Source organism: Sinohyriopsis cumingii, chromosome 17 (genome assembly GCF_028554795.1).
Source record: "Sinohyriopsis cumingii isolate HCF-2022 chromosome 17, ASM2855479v2, whole genome shotgun sequence".
NCBI lineage: Eukaryota > Metazoa > Mollusca > Bivalvia > Unionida > Unionidae > Sinohyriopsis > Sinohyriopsis cumingii.
In genome coordinates, this window is record NC_142977.1 from 54,362,578 (window position 1) to 54,389,487 (window position 26,910).

The following is a 26,910-nucleotide window of genomic DNA, read 5'->3' on the forward strand; positions in this document are numbered from 1 at the left end:
TCAAGGGAAGCACATTTCAGTAAACAGAAGAATAGAGATGTACATAGTTGGAAAATATTGTTCATTCAATTTTTTTTTCTTTCAGACTTCAGCGTATCCAGAATATCCCAAGCTGCCTTCATTGACCCCTCTGATTCTGCCTAGGAATCAGGTAACTGGGTATAATGTCTTGTGGAGAAAAAAGTAAAGGACAATGTTTCATGAGCTATGGCAGCAATTTTATGCTCATTAATGATGTATACTCAATATTTGATGTAACATTGTTGACCAGTAATTTGCAAACATTTTGTGTTGCATGCGTGCTGAATCTACCATACTCACAATTACTGATACAAGTATTGACCTGTGTTGAGGTAACTATGAAGTATTATGAACCAGTAAACCTCACATTGACTGATGCCAAAAGTGGAGATCAACATGATATATCTACTGGTTGATAAATCTTAATATTGACTGAAACAAAAGTGTATATTTGTTTTGTTACATGATTTAATTCCAAAATTTTCAAATTCAGCTTCCTTCAGTATAGTGAAAATGCTGTTTTCATTGTATCATGCCATGGAAATACACTATGTTGATCATAACAGTGTAAACAACATTATGTTATGTTAGCCAGTGAAAAAGGGTGTCATCAGAATCATGTCATAACTGGATTCTCAGTGTTTTATACATATCAAAAGATAATCTAGTAATGCTTATTATTAAAGACATACTTAGATTTATTGGATCTGCTATACTTACATTTTTAGATTTGCTGATATTACCATACCTCTATTGCAAATCGCCAGAAATTATGTGATAATATATAATTATTGCTCTTACTTTGCTGTTGCATGATGAATTATCCACACAAGGGATATGTCATATTCTTTAAGGGCTGTGCTTGAGAATGACTTGCCATGGATAAATATTTATTCATTTGACCTCAGAAGAAGATCTCAAATTCTTCTGTTATACTGATGAAATGACCTTAAAAAAATTAAGTTATTCTGAGTCATTTTGAAGTTTTGCAATAATGATTAGTGGTATTTTAAAACTCTTGAATCTTGCCAATGTTGATCACGATTTTAATGTAGAGTGAGAGATTAACATTTATTCAGAGACATTAATTGAGATAAGCATATATACAGAGTGGGTATCTTAGATCAACATATATACACAGATCGGATAACCGTTATTAACATATACAGACAAATTACTGAGATTAATATATATACAGACAGGGTAACTGAGATCAACATATATACAGATAGGGTAACTGAGATCAACATGTTTATAGACAGGGTTAGTGAGATTAACATATATACAAAAAGGGGTAACTGCAACAAGTAGTTTTGTATGTGATTGTATATTTCATGTTTCAACTGAACAATGAATAAACTGGAATGGGCAGAGCCGTTATATACTCATCCTTTATTCTCAACATTGTATTGCAGTCAGTTTTTTTGCTTTTATGTATGTGTATGTATTTGTATTGTGTTTACGTTACAATAGATTGCGAGATTGAGAGATGGGTAGATTGAGTGTTAAAGAGATAGATCCAAAGAATGACACAGATAGATATTAAAAGATAAATGCAGAGAGAGGTGGAGGAGGATTTACAAATAAATGAATACTTGGATGGATTGAATGAAAAGTGGAAGAATTCTCAAATGATTACATCCATTGTTTCTGTTACAGTTGCGGATGAGCACCCCTTGGGTCAGCATGGCTGAGACTACTGATGAAATGAATGAGAAGATTAAACTGGCCAGAAGGTATGCCTAAAAACTAAACAATAAGTAAAATAAAGGACAGTCAATTTATGGGGTGAAGTTCTAAACTTCACTCGGTACAACTTTAGTGATTTTGAAGCAGTACTTGGCATTTTGAGATCAGTTATATTCATTTGCCTGTTCTTAGATGCACACACTTTGTCAGAGCGGGTATCATCTTTGTAGATAATGTATATGTGCTCTTGAACAATCTATTCATTGAGATTGTTGTAAATTTCTTTACCCTTATGGGTAATATGAATTTGACAACTTCTTTCAGTATCATTAATGGCTGAACTCCCCTGAGGTTTAAGATAAATCATTCTGTCTTTATTTCCAAAAAGCATCCTCAGTTCTTTGGGGCAAAACAAAGCTAAGTGGTCTATTCCATCACACATTGTGTACTGCTAGTTTTTTAACACCAAAAAACAAAACTAAGACTTTGTTAAGTAGAAGGTAGCTTGCTTTACGAGCATATGTAACATGGTATTCATGGACTGCCCACATAATTATCTGCATGCTTAGAGGTGCAGCCATCATAAATGTCCACTTCCTTTTTAAAACAGGAGTTTGCTTCAAACAGTCATAAATTTAGAAAAAGCTTTTTTAAATTAGGTAATGTCAATGTACAGTTAATTCACAATGGCATTATCCAGAACTCCTTTGAATAGTTAACAATGGTCCCAGAATAATATTTTAGTGGGTGGGCACTTTATAATTCAATTGAAATAATCCTAACAAATGTGTCCTCTCAGATTATCTAAAAACGACATTAAATAAATCTGCAGACTGACATTAATACAAGAACTTTTGATTATAAGAATCCAAAATAGGAATAAAATCAATTATGTAGCTCTTTCCTTACAAGCATATGGCACTTAAATGCATTTTTCTCCTACTCACTAGGTAATATCTAGCCAATATCCCACATTGTAAAAGAACCCATCTGACAGAAACCTATCCATGGGAAATAACTTAATTCTTTTAAGAACCCAACTACCTGATCAACATATCCAATGGGAAAGGACCCCAAACTAATAAACAGGTTTATTACTAATATTGTTATTGTGACTGTAAAGACCTATTTCTAAATCCTGCGTAATCATTGGTACTCTTAATATTTGAAAATAGAATCTATATATGTGTACAAAACTATGTAATATCTTCTTTATGTACAATAACTACAAATTTACAGTCATGAATAAAAATAATAAAAAATATATAGATATACATAACATAATATTTACTCTCGTACATACTGTTTACAGTCACAAATGCTGCACAGAACTATGGCTATCAGTTGTTACTTGGTACTAATTGAGACTGTACTATGGCTATCAGTTGTTACGTGGTACTAATTGACACTGAACTATGGCTATCAGGTGTTACACAGTGCTGAGACTGAACTGTGGCTTTCATTTGTTATGTGGTGCTGAGACTGAACTGTGGATGTCAGTAGTAACCTGGTGCTAACTGAGACTGAACTGTGGTGTCAGTGTGTTATGTGGTGCTGAGACTGAACTGTGGATGTCAGTAGTAACCTGGTGCTAACTGAGACTGAACTGTGGCTGTCAGTTGTTATGTGGTGCTAACTGAGGCTTTTTATTGTCTGAAGCAACACTGTAGTAAATAATTATTACCGCCATGCCCTGTTAATTACCTAGGCCCTAATTTATACAGTTATTTCTAGACATCCTGAGCACGAAATATATGCAGTTTAAAGCTTCATTCAGTAAATTGACTTTAAACAATACCGACAAAAATAAGCATTTATACAATATAATTTCTTCAATTAAATTTGCTATATGGAGGCAAATAATAATCAGTAATATAGATGAAGATCAAGACTGAATAGCATGAACATGTGAGAGGTGTTTCAGTAATTGTGTCTTCCTTCTCAAGGTTGGAGACATATTTGTTTTGTGTTGTCCATTTGAAGGTCATTTGTCTTTTTATCCATCAAGCCAACACACTGTCTTGTAAGTTCGATAGCTCAGCTAAATTGATATTTATATATTATAAATGGGTCTTAAGACTTGTTTGGGGTTTTCTTTACTGTGACCATATTTTGCAACTTTTTTTCTCAGTTTTGGGAACTTTTTTAAATAAAATTTGTAACCATGTTAAAGAAATCATTACAGGTAAAACCCATGATAACACGATTCATTATGATGCGATTCTGCTTATAAACGTGATGGCAGTATGGCTTCCAAGTTTTAATTTAAGGTAACCTCTCTTTTTAGCATCCTAAATACATTCTTTTGGATAAGCCAGTTATTTGTATCCCTAGCAGATTTTTAATCCCAGCACTGCGTTCAATGTTGCCTTAGCTTCCAAAATTTTCTAAAACATATTGTAGTGTTATATTTGTTAATGAAAATAAAGAAGAACTATCAAGTTCAGACAAGTTAAAAGTTCTTTTAATACAGTCTGCACTGTTTAATGTTTGGAGGAAGTAAACCCAGTGAGCAAAACAAATGATATATGATCAAGAGGTTAGTTAAAACTGATGACATTGAAATTTCAATGCACATTTTCTGTGGGGAAATGTTTTGAAAAACTTGTTACATGATCCCTCTTATATCACTGTTTTTCTTTCATCCCTGAGCATCACATTATAATGGATTATACCTGTACTTGGTGTTGAGAAATTAGATTTTGCATACTTATTTTTATTTTTATGTAGATGGTCTTATTTGATCTTCAGATTAGATTTTTTGAGGCCATTATAGCATTTTTCCTATTTTTACAGATTTGCAAACCGTTTGGATTTATATATTTTTGATAAAAACCTTGTAAGGTTGATCATGAAAACAATTGCTAATGGTAGACAAATGAAACCTGGCAGGCTTGTCTGTATTAATATGTGGTTGACCTGGCTAGATTCCCAGGCTATTTTTTCACAATTTTCCTTTTGAATGTTGAATAATGTAATCTCAGTTTCCAGTTTTTATTATGAATATTCTTAGAAATTTGACAGCTCAGTTTTTATTTTGCATGAAAAGTTTCAAAGAATACATGTTTGTAAATGCTTGGAGAAAGCGGACAACAGTTGATAAAGTTTGTGTTACATTGATTGTAATGTTAGTATTTGTTTAATTGATTTAGTCACTAATGATCCTCACCCCCACCCCTCCCAACTTAAATAAATTTCAAAGTGCAGATGCAGCAAAAGCATCTGATCTTATTGCATTATGTGTACTAATGTTAAAATAAATAATTTCCATTGAATTTTTTTATATATTATACTTATCATTGATAAGATTCATCAGACTGTAAACAACTTCAACCTAGCTATGCTATGGCAGAAGGTACTGACAATCTAGGGTTTACATTTTTTCCACATAAAATAACAAGTAGAACAACAAAATAAAACCAGTCTATGAGCCTGAGTCTTATGTTGAGTTTCCACTATAAGCCAGTCAGAAATGACCTTTCAAAATGATTATCATTTGTGAGTATTTTGAAACAAAAATCCTAACTGCAAAACTTAACTTAAAGTGTTTTATCATTTCCACACCATGTCCCTTCATTAAACAGCTCAAACTTGCTTTCACACAATGAAATTTTTAAAAATGTCTTTCTAATTGTTTGATTTGTAACAAGCATCCAGTAATAAAGACAATCATTCAGTCTGGAATTTTCCTTTGGGCTGTTCAAGTTAAACATTCATGGTACCCAGGGAAGGCAGTTTTTTAAAACTATATGCCAGGGTACATTGATTTCAAAAAGTTGATATTAAAATGATAGGAAAATCCTAAATTTCTTCTGTGGGTGAGTAACACACATTAAAAGTGCCTTCCCTGGGTCTTGGGTATGTTTTACTGGAACAGACCTTAATATTATCTTGCCTTATCCTCAAATTTGAGGACTTCCTTGAATATTTTATAAAGAACAAAAATGTGTTCATGTGGTAACTTTAAAGCAAACACAGTGATTTTGTATCTTTTCTATTATGCCAGTCTTTTACAGAAATATTTCATATTGTCTGAAATATTGCAGGCCCAGTTAGAGTCTTTTTAGCTCGCTTGGTGGAATGTCAGACATGTACTCTAAGGGTCATGGGACCTTTACTTGCCAAGGCCAGCCATGTCAGATGCCTAATTGTATAGTCAGGGAAATATCTTAGCTCCTTTTGAAACTGCATTAAAAAGACCAACCAACCAGTAATCAACTATCAGCAAAATAATGTAAAATCTGAACTTGATGACAGATTTGGAGAATTTGTGTGAATTTGAAGCCTGGTCCCTCTGGCATGAAATTTTACGGAATTTCTCAAAAATATTCTAACCAGTCTAAACATTGCATTTCTTGATTTCACTTAAAAAAATTATACTGGATTAAAATTTGTTACTTGAAATGTAAAGTTTTATAAATACAAAGCTAGAGGTCCTAGCATAGTTTGCTCTTTACAGATTTAAAGTAAGTGTTAGGGGGCATCAGACTTTAATCCATTTGTCATGAGTTCTGTACTTTCCAAGACCAGCCCAAGTCAACTGTCTTATGTACTTGATAAAGCCACTTAGCTCGCTTGTAGTATCCATGGCAATATTTAAACAGTTTAATTCTTTTTTATACAGCCATTCAGATCTTGAGGAAGAGTTTAAGAGTCAGCTTTCACGAGCAAAGACCTGGCATCAGATGACAGTTGTTGCACAGGTAAGCCTTATGTAGTGATTTACAGCTCATAATTCTTAGAATCATTTTCCTTTACTTGGCTTTAGGAATTTAGAAATCATTCAGCAGTGTGTTCATTGTGTATAGCAGAGTTAATAAATAGGTTCACATGAACACTAAGGGACAGGTCATTGTGTTTAGTAGACTTAATAATTAGGTTGTCATGAATATTAAGGGGCAGTTCATTGTGTTTAGTTGAGTTAATAAATGGGTTGTCATGAACACTCAAGGGTAGTTCATTGTGTTTAGCAGAGTTAATATATAGGTTAGCATGAACACTAAGGGGCAGGTCATTGTGTTCAATAGAGTTAATAATTAGGTTGTCATGAATACTCAGGGGCAGTTTATTGTGTTTAGCAGAGTGAATAATAAGTCTGTCCTGAAGACTAAAGGGCAGTTCACTGTGATTAGTAAAATTAATAAATATGCTGTCATGAAGACTAAGGGATAATTTATTGTGTTTAGAAGAGTTAATGAAAGAGCTGTCATGAACACTAAGGGGCATATACAATAATTTCAAGAAATTTTTCATTTTAATACATTACTATGCCTACATTTGCTTCCACAGAATAATATACACAGGCAGTGATTTTAATTGAATAAATATTGCACTCATGTGTTTTTATTAACAATTTTTATTAACAATTTGGACTAGACTTGAATGATTCATTACTAATGTACATTTTCTGCTTGTAATAACATGTACAGTGTAACTTATATATCAACATATTCTTATTTAACAGGACCCTTTCTTAACAGGACAGATTCTTGTTATGTTTATTTATAATATCTAACCTTAATTTTACATTTGGTTTACTAACTGTAGTCGAAATCATCATGGGTGAGTATTCGTACAAAGAGGTTTTAATTCTCCATTTGCCCCCAATCCCCACCACCACCACCACCACCAAATACATGTAAACACACTCATTGGTACCCCATCATCCTGTGCACTATTTGGGTCATTACAGGGAAAAGTACAAGACAAAAAACTGTTTTTGTTGCTGAGAATATTGGTACTTGAAAATAAATTAATCAAATTCTCTTGATGTCTGTAGAGTTGTTTTGGACAGTGTGACCAAAGGGCATTAGATTACAGTAAAACAACAATCGTAATGTAAAATTAAATGCCTTTGGTTTGTGTTTTCCTAATCTTTCCACACAAGTATCATAGTTACTTTTTCATACCCCAACACACTTTTCTTAAAAAATAAACATTTCCTGTTCTTGAGTATAAAAAAAGTATCATTTGTCATAAAGATGCTCATGGCATGTGCAACAATTGACGTAAATAAACATACAAGAATTTTGGGATAAATTAATATTAATGCATGGAAGATAACAGGATTTTGAAAATAATGTCACTGGTATGGACTGAAATTAACATTATATGCACCTGACCTTGTTGCCCTGGGATAAGACAGAGTAATCTTACCTTTATGAAATTCAAGATAAATGAGTGTGAATAACATACAATAGTGAAATCATTTTTGTTACTCTGCCCCAGTCTAAGTATTAGTGATGAGCTCTGAAAGGCTTTCTACACATCCCATTTTAAAAATAGGGATATCTTGTATGCATGTTTTCTGTACCATAAAACTTGTAAATATCTGAGCACTTAAAAATGCAACTCTTTTTCTTTGTTAAAGGTTTTATCAATGATATTTGGCTTCGAACATTTTGATATACTGGAAGTGACCTCAACAATATCATTGAAAATCTCAAAAATCCAAGTGTAGAAAAAGATCATGTTTTGTTTCTGATCCCAGTAATCCCCAAGTAAATAAATAAATAATTGTTCCTATTAATTTGTAATGAGTTACTTGCAGAGACCTTTGTTTATTGACCATTATTCTACTCATCATGTTCTAAAGCATCCATATATTCATGACAGGCACTGTAACATAACTGGATCTTTATAATGAAAGCTGATTTAGATTCTTTGTTCATCTACTGAAGTGTCATATTTATATTTTTTTAGGGTTAAAACAATTATAAATTAAGGAAGTGATTGATTGATGTCTGTTTCATGCTTTGTTACTGACAGAAATTAAATAAAAAATCTAATGAATCAGTTTTATTTATCGGCAACCATCTCATAGCCATGCACATGATTAGTCCATTTTAGTTTGATCTACAACGAAGGTCAAGAACCATATGACATTTAATTACACAGTTTCTTTTGTATATACATTGTGCTTGAGGTAAATAGTCTTGTTTGAAATGCAAATAGCTATCAGTTTTGTCATGACCTGTTGCATTGTACTTTATGTGTTAGTAACTATTTTCATCAAGTTTGACTCTTTTCTGATATTGGCATTGCCTCATTTAATATGTAGTCCTATATAATTTAATATTTATGATAAAAGAGTCACTGAATTTTCATTTGACAGTATAAATATCCTAAGTATTGGAACAAATATTCTGATCTTTACAAATTCAGATTTTTAGACATAACAGATATGTAAATTTATGCAGGATAATTCTATTGTTATTTTTCTGAATACTTTTCCATGTTAATGGTTTTAAAAGATTCAGATTTGAACAAGTTTTATCATAAATTTTCCTGCAATAACCCATATGTATCCATGACATCCACTTTATATATGCTTCCCTTATATAGTTAATTGGTAAGTTTGCAGGGAGAGAATATAAAAAATAAAGATGTTTTAATTGAGCAAAGTTGACAGTACAATTTTATTTCCATAAGTCATTATTTCCTTGTATTATTTATGTAGTTTGGAAATATTGTATTCTCTCATTGTGCATTAAAAGACAGTAGTATCATAAATTGATGGTCTCATTTGACCACAGTTTAAAAAGTCAGTAATTTATTGATGGTCTCATTTGATTATATTTTTAAAACTAAGTAATTTATTGATAGTCTCATTTAATCACAATTAAGTTCTGAATTTATGTTCTTTAAATCTTTAATAAATGAGCAAAATCTTATATGTTTTTGATCACATTACAACAACAATAAATAGTTCAGTTGCATAGTCATTAATTTGCAGAAAAATAAAAAGTTGAAATTAGCATTTTGAAATATTATACTAATGATGCCTTTAGGTGCCCAGGATATGATAACTCAATATTTTAATCATTTTCAATATTTCTGTAGTTATTGACACAAATATTAAACACCCCCACCCACCACTTCCTGTCCCTGATATCAATCTCATTTGCACACCATACCATGGTGAAAGGCTTGATTCCATTGGTGTTTGGCTTGCACTGCACACCATACCATGGTGAAAGGCTTGATTCCATTGGTGTTTGGCTTGCACTGCACACCATACCATGGTGAAAGGCTTGATTCCATTGATGTTTGGCTTGCACTTCACACCATACTAATGTGAAAGGCATAATTCCATTGGAGTTGTGGCCTCCTCTGCACACCATACTACTGTGAAAGGCAAGATTCCATTGGTGTTGTGGCTTCCACTGCACACCACAATAAGGTGAAAGGCAAGAATCCATAGGTGTCTTGGTATCCACTATACACCATACTAAGGTGAAAGGCAGGATTCCATTGGTGTTTTTGCTTTCACTGCACATCATACTAAGGTGAAAGGCATGATTCCATTGGTGTTTTGGCTTCCACTGCACACCATACTATGGTGAAGGGCATGATTCCATTGGTGTATCGGCTTCCATTGCACACCATACTAAGGTGAAAGGCATAATTTCATTGGTGATGTGGCTTCTACTGCACACCATCATGACAAAGGGCATGATTCCAATGGTATGGTTTCCACTGCATACCATACCAAGGTAGAGAGCGTGATTCCAGTTGGTTGTGTTATAGCTTTCATTGTGTACTATATCATGTTGTAGGACATGATTGCAGTGGCATTATGGCTTTCATTGTGCATGATCCATGGTGAACAACATGATTTCCGTTGGTGTTACAGCTGCTTCCATTGCACACCATTGCATGGTGAAATGTAATGATTAAGCATTGTTTTGCAGTTATTATTCAATATTGTTGTCTTCATGGAAACAGTTTCAAGAGTAAATTTGCTTCTGATTGGCCTCATGTTTGCATATGTGTACAGATTCTGATAAAGTCTGCAGGTGCTGCACATACCAAAATTAATATGAACGATTAATTAATGTTTCAAGTTTGTGAATTCAGAATTTTTCATGGGGTACCAATTTTCATAAATTTTGCAGATGCTGCAGCCACAAATTTATAGACCTAATGAACAGTTTTTTTCTTTCTGTAGAAATATTAGAATGCCTTGTACAGTTAGCAAAACTAAGTTACCAAGAAAAAAATATTTCTATAAAAACCATGAAAATGTATGCCATCAAAATAAATGAATTCACAGTATCATCAAAATCAGCACATAGCTACCATTTTTACGCGATGATAGGTCATGTCCAACTGCAAACTCTGCAGACCCAGATCGGCTATCAAATAATGCACTAGTTGATCTGGATCTATGCAGTTAGGAATAATCAGTAGCACAGATGCTGAGATGCTGGCATGTTTTGCATTGGCAGATCAGGGTCTGTGTTGTTTGCAGTTAGACTTATTAGCAAATATATATAGTACCACTGTGAAACAGTTTTAATAAAATTTATCATGCTTCAAATCACAAAAGACCCATGAATAATGAAGAGTAGGACACTCAGCCCTCTCAGAAATATATTCACTACTTTAAATACTGACAAAAATGCCATTTTTTGCAACTACAAAAGTACCATCTGTACTTGCTTTCAGGTTGAGCCCAACTGCAAACTGCATGACTCATATCTGTAGTTGCATAATACCCCAGCAGATCTGGGTCTATGCAGTTTATTAGGAGCAATCAGTACAGTTAACAACATGGAGCTTGATCTGCCAGTGTATTATGTGATGGCAGATCAGAGTCTATGTTGTTTCCAGTTAGAATTGACTTAGAAGCTAGTATATATGGTATATGAATTTACATTAATATATGATTGAGCTAGTTTAGAAAGGTTTGCAGACCTGTCAACCCTTATGATTTTACCATAAGTCTTACAAGACCCTCAAATTATGAACAGCAGCAAAAAAATAAGAAAATATGATTACTTTTGTCCAATTCAGATTTTGGTTTGTGGTGGTTTGGTCTGGATGTAGCTTTGCAGGTTAGATTCATTTGAGTTGGTCTGGAAACTAGACTAACTTTACAGGGGTACCTTGGATGCTTTAAAATGTTCTCAACTTTTTTATGAACAAAATGCCTGTATGATCAAGCTTTTGCTTTTATGTTAAAGCATAATCAAGTGTACTTTACAAACTGAAGGTCATTAAGGCCTGAGTGTACTTTACAAACTGAAAGTCATTAAGGCCTGAGTGTACTTTACAAACTGAAAGTCATTAAGGCCTGAGTGTACTTTACAAACTGAAGGTCATTAAGGCCTGAGTGTACTTTACAAACTGGCCTTTACAATTTGGAGGTCATTAAGGCCTGGGTGTACTTCAAAAACTGGAAGTCACTAAGGCCTGGGTGGGCATTACAAACTTTTAGTTGAGCATAATGTTTGCCATCATTGCATTGGACTACACTTCTGAGTTTTCAAATGCATATTTTCCAAGTCAACAATAGCAGTACATGATATTTCATCACGCTTTACTGAAAATTTGTTTAATTTTTGGAATAATATTGACAGCAATATTGAGGTTTTTGTAAGGTTGGCAGGTCTGGCTTTGTTGTTTTGCACTTATTTTTATTGTTATTTTGTTCATAAGTTTCAGTACTTACCTAGTATGTACATGTGCTGGAAAAATTATAATACATGGTTTATTGTGTCTGACATTTGCCAGAACACCTTCAAAAATCTCAGACTTCACCCTTGTGCTTAAACATTTCCCTTGTGTTCCCAAAAAGTGTTTGCAGACAAACAGATTTTGTATGATCCCTATGGTAGATCTCTTAAACACTGAGACAAAGTGTTTGCCGACAAACAGATTTTGTATGATCCCTATTGGTATATCTCTTAAACATTGAGACAAAGTGTTTGCAGACAAACAGATTTTATATGATCCCTATGGTAGATCTCTTAAACATTGAGACAAAGTGTTTGCAGACAAACAGATTTTGTATGATCCCTATTGGTATATCTCTTAAACACTGAGACAAAGTGTTTGCAGACAAACAGATTTTGTATGATCCCTATTGGTATATCTCTTAAACATTGAGACAAAGTGTTTGCAGACAAACAGATTTTGTATGATCCCTATTGGTATATCTCTTAAACATTGAGACAAAGTGTTTGCAGACAAACAGATTTTTTATGATCCCTATGGTATATCTCTTAAACATTGAGACAAAGAATAGGTCCACCTCATTAAGAAAACTTTCCCTTTCAAAAAGCACTGATCATATGTAATTTGTATTTTTTATGCCATATGTATATACTTGCTTAAGTCTAGTCCAACTACAAACTGCACAGACCCATATCTGCCATCACTTATTGTGCAGGCAGATCTGAATCTATACAGTTTGTTGGGAGTAATCAGTAGAACAAGCATCATAGACCCTGATCGGCTGATACATTATATGACATCAGATCAATGTTGTATACACTTGGACTTGGCCTACTATACACAAGTATCTAGTATGTAAATTTATTTACATCTTGGTTCATATTGGTTCAAAATCTTTGATTTATATTTGCATAAGAGATATTTAGATAAACAATAGTGTGGATATATTTGGCATCCAAATCCTATGCATTGGAATATAATTTATATCTTAGTTAAATATACATAAGTTGTTTTATATAATATTCATGAAATTGATCAGTCATAGTGCATACATTGTCAGTGTCCTTGACAGTGGAGCATACTGGGATATTCTCTTCCAGTGTATCACTTAACACACTGAGACAAAAGTCTTATATGTCCCACATCTTATGAACAGCTGATCACACTGAAAATATTTGAACTCAAGAAATTTTATATTTTTACCACTAAGGAAAATCTTGAACATTTGAGGTGATGTGGTTTATGCATAAAAAAAACATTGACACTCCGTTTTATTGATTTTATTATTTGCCTTTATCTTTTATTTTATTTACATTTTAAAGAATTTTAACATTATTATCTTTTTTGTTTATCTTATAATACAACATGTTTAAATTTTTCAACAGTTTTATCTTTATAAATTATTGTAACAAAATAGCAATTTTTTGTCTTTATATTTTCAAAATTTAACTTCGTTGGGCACTATATAGGCATTATTGTGCTGACTGTTTAATATATGTGTTTATTATATGCTCATTTTTTTCCCCGTTAACTTTACATTGTCAGAATCATTCAGTATTACCCGATACTGAACTCACATGATAATACACATTCAGCATTCACGTGCGTAAAGGAACTACTTTCTATTGTAAACAAACAATGGATGCAGACGCCAGCACTTTTGATTTTGTACACAAATCATGTACACTCGTGCAAGAGGCTCTTTACATTGTGGTTGTTTAAAATTGTTTCTGAATGAACTAAAACAGATGATTCGTGAACTGCCACATACCAGCTGCTTTGGCACATTCCATGTTGATACAGTCTTATGGATTTAGGCTAGCTACATTATATAACAGACGCAAGATAATGTCCTTACAAATAACATACAAGTGACAAGTCATATACTCTCTTCTTTAGCTGGTGATAAGAATGGCAAAATAAAATATACTTACAGTTTTACATCCTGAATTTACTCAAAATGTATTTTCTTAATTCTGCTAATCCAAATTACATGAGGCATGTCATAGGTTTACAATCTGGATTACACATTTCGAAATGTGCTATAATTTCGATGATAAGTGCAATTGCATCCTCCTTACTGCACTCAAAATGAATTAAGTGTTAAATTCCATAATGTCTTTTTGATAATTGCAATTGAAAGACTTCATATTTCTCCCACATTATGGTTTCCAACATTCAATGACAGAAATAGAAACACATTTGCAGATGTCAACACGCTTCTCCCTAGCTTATTAATCTCATGTATTTCATTTGGAATTGTCACATACAAATCCAGTCAATAATCACGAAATTTCCTAGAATCGAGAAAAATACCAAAATCTATTCATTCCAGATCAAATGGAAAAGTTGTTGCAATGCACATTCGTTCACAGTATAACTGCAAATTTCAATTTTAACTAGACATGCCATTTTCTTTCAAAAGTTATGTCGAGCGTGTGACAAATTCAAATTTATCTGGGCGGAGTTATATGCGCAGTAATAATGTTGATTTGTGTAATGATGAATATGTGCTTGTGTATTTAGTTTGGAATGCGGCATACATTCATTTACGTTGTTTCTTGTAGTGTATTGTGTTTATATAATTAAACCTTAGGTAGAATAAAAAAATGAGCATATAATAAAAAGGTTACTGCCTTTGTATGGGAAAATATGAACTCATTTTGTCGGAAGGATATACTGCAATCCCAAGGTCGTGCAGTATTCCATCCCAAAACTCGTTCATATTTTCCCATACAAATGCCGTAACCTATAAATCTTTTATTTCATATAGCAATTAAAGAATTTTAACATAATTATCTTTTTTGTTTATCTTATAGTACTACATGTTGCATTTTTTTAAGGTTTTAACTTTATAAATTATTATAACCTTATAGCAATTTTTTATCATTACATTTTCAAGATTTAACATTGAATGGGCACTATATAGCCATTTCTGTGCTGATATGCTGTTCAGCTCTGTACATACATGCATGCCATTTTGTAACGGTAGCTTTAACTCATTTAATGTCTTATTCCTTATCCTACATAGGGGGGTGGGGGTGGAATGGGTTATATGCAAATCTTTTGATGTCTATAATAAACTGCATCACACTATGGTATTAGTATCATTCCTGAAGATGTGCACTGTAAGAATTTGCAGAAAAAAGTTTCAAATGCAGTGTAACATTTTACTTTGAATGCTCTTATTTGGGATCAGTTAAATGTTAAAAAATACAAATCATTACAGTCTCTGCCTCCATTTTCAGATTTTTAATCCATGAAACAATGATCAATTTAACGTAGCAGTGCTAATAAAGGTCTCAGTGTCAGAAATCTATATGTATCAGTATATATAAAAGACTATAAAATGTATATGTAATTAGGAAAAGAAACATTTAACATGTCTAATTAGAAAACACTAATTAATATATATGTAATTAGGAAAGATTATTTAATATACCGAGTTATCTGAAGCAACTAATTCAATGACTTTTTTACTGTGTACAAAAATGACACTGTGACTTCTCTGATCAGTGAAACTTTTCATTATTTTATAGGCAAATGAAACATTGTCTAAAGTTGGACGACCACAAACAACTCCGACCAAGATTAAGGTTATTTCTGGTTCTACAGCATCGATGCAAAGGATGAAGATCGAACAAGAGCCTTTGATGGCCATTCCTGAGGTTGACCAACGAAGAGACTATGCTAACTATGTCTTGCAGCAAAGGGTGGAGAGCATCAGCCTCCAGCACAAGAACGACATGCTGAAACTGTACCTACCATATATTCATAGTTCTTAAATAACATTGGAAATTAACAAGAGAGAATGAAGAGCTGAGATTGTAGTTAAATAGCATTGGAAATTGACACAAGAGAACAAAGAGTTGAAATTTTACTTTCATAACATCAGAAATTAACTTGAATGTACAAAGACCTGAAATTTTATTTACATTATTTTCATAGCACATAGATTTTTTTTCTGTTTTCCAACATAAGAACCTGTAATTTATCTTCATTATTGTCATAGAACACAACTAGAAAAAAATGTTACAGTTTAGCAATTTTTTTTTCATTTATACTATCAATTTGTAGCTTAACTCTAAGAAATGAAGACTATTTGGCAAAAATGTAATTGTGGTGATTTTGATTCAGTAGCTTGAAGAAAGAGTAGAGTTCATAACGCATATGAGCAATGCATGAAAACGGTATCAGTGAATCAAATCCTGAGCAGGACAAAAGTGTAATAATGGTATTATATCATCATCTAAATGTATGCTGCGCATAAAAAGGCAGTTTTTGAAGACAGCATAAAACTACAGTGTTTGTAAGAAGTCACATTAATTTGTCTTTATTGTCTTGCTTTTATGTATTAATAGCCATTAATTGAGAAAATAATGTATGATGGGTTTTTCACCTAGTTTTGGATGAGTGATACATTTTATTGGATGGAAAATAAGACACTAGTAATATAACAAGTTTGTTCAATCCAATCCAGCTATCAACTTTTAATATAAACGTACTCAGTCTTTGAATTTTCATTATGATCTTCTGAGTGGTCTAAAACATTGACCTTTACAGATCACAGACGTCTCACATATATTGACTTGTGTTCAAGCCTCTGGCCAATCAACATGGATATGTGAGAAAGCTTGTCAGTAGCTTCCCATGGGTTGGTGGTTGTTCTGGGGGTTTACCTTGGTACATTCTCCACCATATATACTGGCCACCATGTATAGAAAATGTGCTGAAAAATGCCGCTAAGACCACAAGAACAACACCAACTTCACAGGGTTATAGAATAAAATTACCTAATATACTTACTTATAAGTTGAGTGCAAACTGCAGAGACCCAGATCTGCCATTGCATAATGCTCCAGCAGATCTGGGTCTCAGCAGTTTGGCATGAATAATTAGTAAAACAAAACTTCATAGACCCGGATCTGCCAGTGCATTTTATAGTGGTAGATCAGGGTCTGTGTTGTTTAACTTGGACTTGTAAGGAAGTATATCAATAGGATTGGATTGTCTGTAGACGTTTCGAGAAAAATTTTGGTCACTGTCTTAGCTACCTTATGAAATAGAAGCATTCATGATTAAAATATAGATATCAGAAATAAAATTATTTATGCAATTTTTTCTAAAAGAATTATATTATTTTAAGTGTGTCATAGTTTACTAAATCCGCTTGCAACATTTTCAAATATGTATGCCTTTCCATTTTTCTGAGTAGATATTTTACCTGATTAAAACTGATTACTACAAACCTAGACAGTATGGGAGTTTAGTTAAATTGAGTGGGTAAATGAGTGTCAATTTCAAATAGAAATTTAATTTGTACAAGACAATAGCAAACACAGACATTCTTGTACAAATTGATTATTTTTGCAAGTCATTGTGAGACATTTTCTGCAAAGCATTTTGGACAAAATTTGTACAGTGTTTACTTTCTTGATATCAATATAAAAAAAATCAATTCGAATACCCAATACCAGTCATATTCAGAATACCTTACAGAAAGTACCGACAATGACTTGTAAAGAATGATCCAATTTATACTGAAGTTTCTACTGTGTAGACCATTGCCCATTCAAAATCATGCTTCTAACTGAAATTTACCTGATTTTCTTGATGAAAAAGCCCTGAGTTTTTGTGTTATCAAGGTTCATGGTTATCATTATAATTTGGTGCTGTATTGTTTTCCTCAGAAATACTGGAAAAAAGTACTCACTCAACCATGTTGAATTATATCTTAGAGCCATTGTGTTATACTTTCAAACAGAGCAAAGTTTATATTGATGTCTTGAATATTTGTAAATGATGTTTATTTATAGAATGATTTTTCATGTCAAGGTCTGTCTCAAATGAATGAAAAGCAACTAATTTAAAATATGATTAACTTAGTTAAGTGGAAATGTTGAATATGTAAGTTTAAATTGACTTATTTTCACATCAGCTCACTTGATAAAGGCATTTTTAACCTGAAATATCCATTCGTTTAACAAAAATGTATTCCATATCTTAATTCAGTCTGATCTGAGAAATGGAATAGCTCAGTTGCTAGAGAATTCCACAAGTGGGTCATTCATTTGAAGCTCATTGCCGATGGGCCATTTTGACTACGCTTGAGCATGGTCCTTTGCCTTAGTTCTTTTTTGTAAGAACTGTTGTTCGTTGCAAAAATACTTGTTGAAAATGAAATACCACATTCAATAAAAATTATTATTTCTATGGAATTGTTTACATAGAATTCATCCAGTTGTTAGTATTTACTTGAATAATATTATGTTAATGGCTTTCATACAACATGAGTAGCAGTTAATGATAAAGTATCATGATTTACAACTAGCTTCTACAGCTTATGTCAATATGTACAGATATCTTATGTAACAAGATGGGGGCCATTTATGTGTATGCTTTTTGGGATAGTATTTGTGAAGTCAGTCTTGGTACAAACTCCCTCACTATCATGATGGTCTTTGTGAACCATAAACTGTGACTCGTTATAAATAAGGTTATCTTATGTTGAGGTACATTATGAGGCATGTGGAACACAAAATTTCAATAAACAGTGTGTAAAGTAACATGTAAATACATTAAAATTAGTGACTCTCACTGCAAACTCCACTGATCACTGCAAACTCCACTGATCACTATATCAGTCAGGTCAGTCCATCTTGAGTTCATCTGTCTTATAACAATTTGGTTTTCACAAGAAGACGTCCATGCTAGAAATTTTAGGAATTGAACCAAATTTGAAATGCATATCTATAGTTACAGTGATGAGACCTTCACTGAGTTCGATTTCCAGTTTACCATGACATCATTTGCACAAGTTATACCTGGGTATTTCCTGTTCTTTTGACTTTGGTTTCTGCAATATAGTTGTTGAACCTGCCATGGTTTCTGCAATATAACTTGAACCTTCCTTGGCAGCAGCTTGACACAATCAATTTGGCTTCAGTTAGAGAGCTGTCCATATATCTGTCCACATCCTAGACGAATATCAGTGCTTAAGCTTTTTAATTTCTCATTTTTTTAAATACCATTTTATCCCACCCTATTCAGATTTGGAACATAATTTCAGAAAACGCCTGTCTTTATTTGATATTATCCCGGTTTATGTATTTTTCCATGAGGTGAAGCTCTTTCCCTTTTTCAAGTGATACATTTTTTTATGTTAAAGCTTTTATAATTTGCTTATATTTTCAGTGATGTGTTGCTCTGAGTATTAGAATGCAATATTTATAACAATACATAACTTCTGCTACATACTATATGTTTTTGATACACATTTAGTGGTATTCAAGATTGTTTAGCAGTAAATTATAAATATTTTTGCCATACACAAACCATATTACATTGAAATGTTCTATTTACCAAGGTTATGGGAACACTTATACACAGAAATGGTCTATTTACCAATGTTTTAGAACACTATTACACTGAATTGTTCTATTTACCAAGGTTATAGAACACTGTTACACTGAAATGTTCTATTTACCAAGGTTGTAGAAAACTATTTCATTGAAATTTTCTGTATACCAAAGATATAAAAAACTATTTCATTGAAGTGTTCTGTTTACCAAGGTTATAGAAAACTATTTCATTGAAATGTTCTGATTACCAAGGTTATACAAAACTATTTCATTGAAATGTTCTGATTACCAAGGTTATACAAAACTATTTCACTGAAATGTTCTGATTACCAAGGTTATAGGAACACACAAGAAGCACCATTAATTGTGCTGACAGATGAAAAACAATGGCTAAGACATGTAGCTGTACAGGTTCGACTTTCTTTGTTAGTTCTGTGTGATTGACTGATTAATACAGAAAAAGCTGTTTTATATATCTGTTCCATTTATTGAACATTATTTTGGATGATAAATCATGCGTTCATTTGAGTTTAACTTTTTTTTATCAAATTAATGGAGTTAAGAATGCAGTTAGCATACCACCATTTGATTTATACTCCCTGATTGCCTGGTCTCCTGACTTTGATTTCTGCAGCAACACTTTAGCAAGGATTGTTAGGTTTGAACAAAATTTGTCATGCAGTTTTATTGATGGAACCTTAAATTATTCTCATTTCCAACACTCTGCAGTATCATGTAGAAGAGTTATAGCCCCTGATTACTGACCTTTGCTTTTCTCAGCATCAAGTTAACAGTGGATTTCAATTTGATTTTTATCATTCACTTTGATATTAATGAGACCTTGATGAGTTTTATTCTGGCATCTCATATCTACATTTAGAGTGGTTGTCCACTTATTGACACGTCTCCTAACAATGGTTTCCCTACTTGTACGAGTTCCTCTGTTTAAGGTCCTGCTGAGCAAAGTGGAATGAGCATGGCTCCTTTCCAATGTCTGTGCCCACAGTAGTAAAAGCATTATGCTGAGCAAAGTGGAATAAGCATGGCCCATTTCCAATGTCTGTGCCCACAGTAGTAAAAGCATTATGCTGAGCAAAGTGGAATGAGCATGACCCGTTTCCAATGTCTGTGCCCACAGTAGTAAAAGCATTATGCTGAACAAAGTGGAATGAGCATGGCCCCTTTCCAATGTCTATGCCCACAGTAGTAAAAGCATTATGCTGAGCAAAGTGGAATGAGCATGGCCCCTTTCCAATGTCTATGGCCACAGTAGTAAAAGCATTATGCTGAGCAAAGTGGAATGAGCATGGCCCCTTTCCAATGTCTATGCCCACAGTAGTAAAAGCATTATGCTGATGGCAGATTTAATTTAGTGAAAGACTGCTGTACATAGGTGTGTAAAAATTATTTTAACCTTTTTCAGGATTTTAGATAGGTAAAGATTGAACACAGAAATTGTTCATGACAAAATTGTGAAAAGCAAGAAGAAAAGATGGATAACAATATATAATTATTATGATTATGATTATTAGTATTATTATTATTGTAAACTACTTTTTTAGTCTGTTTTTAGATATAAATATGTGATAGGCCTATAATATTTATGCATTTTTTTTTTTTAATAAATAGAAATTTGGTGGTTTTGTAAATAGAATGTGCTCGCCGCTGAATCTCTTACTCCTAGCATGTTTGCATTTAATAGATCAATGAGTGTTACAGGTATGCAGTGTAATAACATAGCTTGAATGAATTCAGTCAATGATTACATGCAATTAATTTATTAACTACAAATGAGAGGTAAACTACTATATACTTGTACTTTCTAATATAGCTAAATTTTACTTTCTATATATATATATATCTAGAGAGAGAGAGAGAGAGGGAGAGAAGGAAAGAGATAGATATATATATATATATATATATATATATATATATATATATATATATATATATATATATATATATATATATGTGTGTGTTTTTGTATCTTCGTACCAGATATATTTCATGTGGTATAAGAACTGTGATAGTTTGACTTGTGGCAAAGCCATAAGTTAAAATATATCATTGTTTGTAATACAAGATGAAATATATCTGATAGTTACATAGGAAAAGAAAATGTTATTTTTATTATATACCAAAGTTGCTGCAGTATTGAAGACATTGTACCACTTTCTTGAAAATCTGCAAATGTAAATATTTTACATTTTCTTATACTGATCAGATAGATGTATTAGCACCTTATTTTATTAGCCTTCAGTATGACAGGAAGTCTGTGATATTTATGTTCCATGTGATTTTACTCTTCTTTGTTTGTTGTTTACAGGTAAACACATTAGTATTGTCATGACAACAACAACACAAAAGCAAGACACAGGTGTCACTTTTCTAGAACCAGTGACAATGCTACAAGTCAGATGTAGTGGAGATACATCACAGCATTGGAGGTGGGGTGGGGACAGGCAAAACACTATTTTCTGCAGACATACATCAATAGTATGAGGGGAAGGGGCAGGGACAGACAAAACACTATTTTCTGCAGACATACATCATAGTATATGGGGAAGGGGCGGGGACAGGCAAAACACTATTTTCTGCAGACATACATCACATCATTGGAGGTGGGGCGGGGACAGGCAAAACACTATTTTCTGCAGACATACATCATAGTATGAGGGGAAGGGGTGGGGACAGGCAAAACACTATTTTCTGCAGACATACATCATAGTATGAGGGGAAGGGGTGGGGACAGGCAAAACACTATTTTCTGCAGACATACATCACATCATTGGAGGTGGGGCGGGGACAGGCAAAACACTATTTTCTGCAGACATACATCATAGTATGAGGGGAAGGGGTGGGGACAGGCAAAACACTATTTTCTGCAGACATACATCATAGTATGAGGGGAAGGGGTGGGGACAGGCAAAACACTATTTTCTGCAGACATACATCACATCATTGGAGGTGGGGTGGGGACGCAAAACGCTATTTTCTGCAGACATACATCATAGTATGAGGGGAAGGGGCGGGGACAGGCAAAACACTATTTTCTGCAGACATACATCATAGTATGAGGGGAAGGGGCAGGGACAGGCAAAACACTATTTTCTGCAGACATACATCATAGTATGAAGGGAAGGGGCGGGGACAGGCAAAACACTATTTTCTGCAGACATACATCATAGTATGATGGGAAGGGGCGGGGACAGGCAAAACATTGTTTTCTGCAGACATACATCATAGTATGAGGGGAAGGGGCAGGGACAGGCAAAACACTATTTTCTGCAGACATACATCACATCATTGGAGGTGGGGCGGGGACAGGCAAAACACTATTTTCTGCAGACATACATCACATCGTTGGAGGTGGGGCGGGGACAGGCAAAACACTATTTTCTGCAGACATACATCGTAGTATGAGGGGAAGGGGCGGGGACAGGCAAAACACTGTTTTCTGCAGACATACATCATAGTATGAGGGGAAGGGGCAGGGACAGGCAAAACACTATTTTCTGCAGACATACATCATATCATTGGAGGTGGGGTGGGGACAGGCAAAACACTATTTTCTGCAGACATACATCACATCATTGGAGGTGGGGCGGGGACAGGCAAAACACTATTTTCTGCAGACATACATCATAGTATGAGGGGAAGGGGCAGACATCAAACTTATGTTCAGCAGTTGAACATTGCTTCATATTAATGTCAGTGACAAAATAATAACAATACAAGGATTATACATAAGACAGCACCATTAATTTTTCTTCTAAATTTTGGTGATCTGCATCTCCATTGTGTACATGTTGGTTTAGCAACGATTCTGGCAAGTGACAACAATTATGACTTAGAAATATTTTTTTTACACTTTATAAAGATAAATTTTGCTCAAACGGTATTTTCTAAATGCTTGGTACTTGAAAAATAAGCCCAATCCCCATATAAAATAAGACAATAAACACAAAAGAAAGTGTTGAATTTACAGAAGTTATTTATATGATTGTAGGTTTAATGGAAGTATTATTTATTGTTTGAGGTTTTCGATAGCGTACCTTATTGATCTGAAATTCCATGATCAAATGTTAATATGTATCTAAATGTGGAGGAGCAGTAATGTCACCATAGATCATATCCCAGATAAGTTTTGGCCAATTCATCTTTTGTGTTTATTGTTGGTCTATTGTGACTTTGCAGTTTCCTTCTACAAAGACTCAGTGATAGTAGAAAATACATAGGCTTGTTAAAAAGCTAGTTTTGTATTGTTTATTGCCAGGTTTTTTTGTTTTTTTTGTTGTTTTTTTATAGTTATTGCTTGTCTTGTTTGTTTGATTCGTAATTACCTTCAACAAGACACATTGAATGCCAACAGTGCTGAGGCTAGTTAAATATCATTTTGCACCTTTTGTTGTTAGTTTCTTACATTTTAATGGCTCTTTTTTTTTTTAAAATTGACATGTCAACCAGATATTTACAAAATTTAATTTACTTTATTCTTACATGTACCAGAAAATGGGTCATTTTCTGATCCAGTTTTACTTTTTCTTCAGTTTTTGTGTTATCCTTGAATGAATCACAAGCTTTCTTCCAAACTGTTTATTTGTGCAAATGATTTTTTTTTCTTTCAACAACTATAACATTCAATTTGGCCAATAAGAGCATTTTATGCCACTCTACTGTTTCAAAAGTTAATTATTAATTTATAACAAGCAGACGTTTATACTATCTTGAAAGGGATTTCTGGCCAAGTTGGGATAATAAATTTGTATTTGTTCAGGTCCTCAAACAAGTATTGGAGTTTGATAATAAAATTTAGTTTTTGTTGCTAGTATTATTTTTCTTCTTAATTAGAGGATAGGTTGGCTTTAGAGTTCATATATATGTGCTCACAAACTGCACACAGTATAGTTAAAAGGCTTGTGTTATTAGGGTCTGATGTAATGTGTGTAGTACAGACCCTGTGGTAAACATTCATATATAATTTTTTTATATCAGTCCAGGAAATAATTTTTCATGTGCCCTTTACATTGTGCTTTGTGGCTTTAGATTGTTTAAAGAATTGGGGGAACAACATAATGACCAGACACTGCATGGGATAATTATGGGCGCCTTGTGCCTAGTGTCAGACATGTCAAGTTAACCAACAGTAATTTGAGCTCATATACCAGTCAGGTCTGGCAAATACTCCTATGTTTAGGATTGCAGGTGTTATTAATTACATTAGCTGTCAAGCATTAGAGTACCGCTCTGGTGGCCTAGTTGTTAGGGCATCTGCCTCGGATGCGGGAGGTCATGGGTTTGATCCCCAGCCAAGTCATACCAAAGACTTACAAAAATGATACTAACAGCTGCCTCGCTTGGTGCTTAGCATTAAGTGGTTATTGTCTGCGGCATGATGCCCCAGTGCTAGACATCACTACAAACTGCCACACTGCAGACATCGTAACAATATGACTGAAAAATTGCTAAAGCTATGTTAAAAATCCAAATCATATACACACACACAAGCATTAGAGAATTTTGTAACTGTCTTGAGCCTTGTACACCCCAAGTTGATGGTTTTAACATACCAAATGTCTCTTATATGTATTGAATTTATTATCTCATAAACCTTAAGTAAAGTTATTTCTTGAAATAATACACATAATAATCTCATGGCTGCTGTTATTGGCTAGCCAAAGTATTATTTACAAACAGTATGCTGCTTGTAGCAGTTACCTTCCTTGGGGCAAGGAAGACCCCGATTTCCAAATGACTGATAAATGAGCCATATTTAATTAAAACTGATCCTGCTTTTGATAGATAATTCCCACCAATAAATAAGATACACAGTAGCTAATTATTTTTTAGTTATTAAATCATTTCATAAATTTCATTTGGATCATGAATTAGATATTTGCATTTCACCTTTTGAAACATAGATCATGTCATTTTCTTTTTAATGTTTATATATTTCCAGCTGTCATGTGACTTACTTACACCTTACTTGCCAATCACATGATTTTGTTATGGCCTTGTTGAAGATCTTACACCCCACTGTCATTTACATATAATAATGATTTAACTTCAGGTTCCTTAAGATGGTTGAGAACAGAGCATAACTTAAATCATCCAAAAGATTTACGAATTCATGATGCTTGTATTTATCTGAAATACAAAACTTTTATACTTCTAAAATTGACCAATCATATTCTTGGAATTTTGTTTCTCCATTAAATATATTCCCCCAATCACATTATATTAGTAATATTAGCCTGCTACCTCATAAATCCAGCTGTACTAAATGACAAAAATTGTCTTTTCCTGTCTATTTCAGTAGACAAAAGGGCAATAAATCTTGCCCATTGCCTCCCCTTGGCACCACCAGGTGTCAGTAGTTTTAGCTTCTCTGCTGTGGTGGCACTCTACAGTTTCGCATTTTGCATAAGGGTTAGAATTTTAAAGAAAAAGAATTTCCCCGGCTTTCCTCACTGGTTATACTGGCTATTTAAAAAAGACCTTGTGTATCTTAGGTATAATTCAAAGAACCTTTAATTCCCTTTATTTTGGTGTATGATTGACGGGTGTAATATGGGTTATAGAGTATACAGCTTGGCCTCACTCCAGATGTGCACCTTTCAAAAAAGTGCTAGCTCCACTTGGTCATTTTCACTTCCCGAACTTCAGAGGTAAATTGTATAAAAAAAGAGTTGATAACTTTTTTTACATTTTATATATTTGGTAATTCATTCATTGCACTTTCAGAAGCTGGTATTGTCTAGTCTGGCAAAATTCATAGAAAGTGTACTTTAGACTAATTCAGGCTGATTTTTTAGCACAAGGGAGCAGTCATTTTAGTTAGCAGTGTGCTTAGATCATGTACAATTTCCAAAAGTACAATATCCAAAGAAATATCATCCACATTATATGAATGTAGCATATAGGTATGCCAACATTCTCTCCATTGTGCATGTTTTAAATGCAAACAACTTCACCTTACATACATCACTCTCTCAAAAGTACATAATAACTGGTGTACATGATAACATTATCCTCCAACAATCCAAGAGTTATTGCCCTTTGTCTATTGAAATAGACAGAAAAAGACAAATTTTGTCTTTAAGTATGGCTGGATTCACAAAGTAGCATCTAATATTCCTAAACTAATGTGATTGGGTAAGTATTCTCAGTGAAACATAATTTACTTAAAAATTTACTTTTTTAAATATATATATATATATATATATACACACACACACACACACACATGATGCAAAAGCACTTAAAGGAATACCAGTAAAAGATTGGCATAGTACCTGCTGAATTAACAAATTTATAATAGATATAAATATATGGGTAAAATAATTATATTTGCATTTTTGGTGACTTTGGGATATTA

At 33.4% G+C, this 26,910-nt stretch overlaps 1 protein-coding gene across 1 annotated transcript in view; it reads left to right on the plus strand.

Annotated features, from left to right (window-relative positions):
- LOC149778775 (uncharacterized) overlaps positions 1–21,422 on the plus strand; it is a 63,969-nt gene extending 42,547 nt beyond the window's left edge. The window contains exons 16-19 of the mRNA XM_089939532.1: positions 86–151; positions 1,681–1,757; positions 6,335–6,413; positions 15,711–21,422. Of these exons, the coding sequence (XP_089795658.1) occupies positions 86–151; positions 1,681–1,757; positions 6,335–6,413; positions 15,711–15,956 (468 nt within the window). The 3' untranslated portion in view covers positions 15,957–21,422. The remainder of the gene's footprint in view (positions 1–85; positions 152–1,680; positions 1,758–6,334; positions 6,414–15,710) is intronic.
- Positions 21,423–26,910: the final 5,488 nt, after the last annotated feature.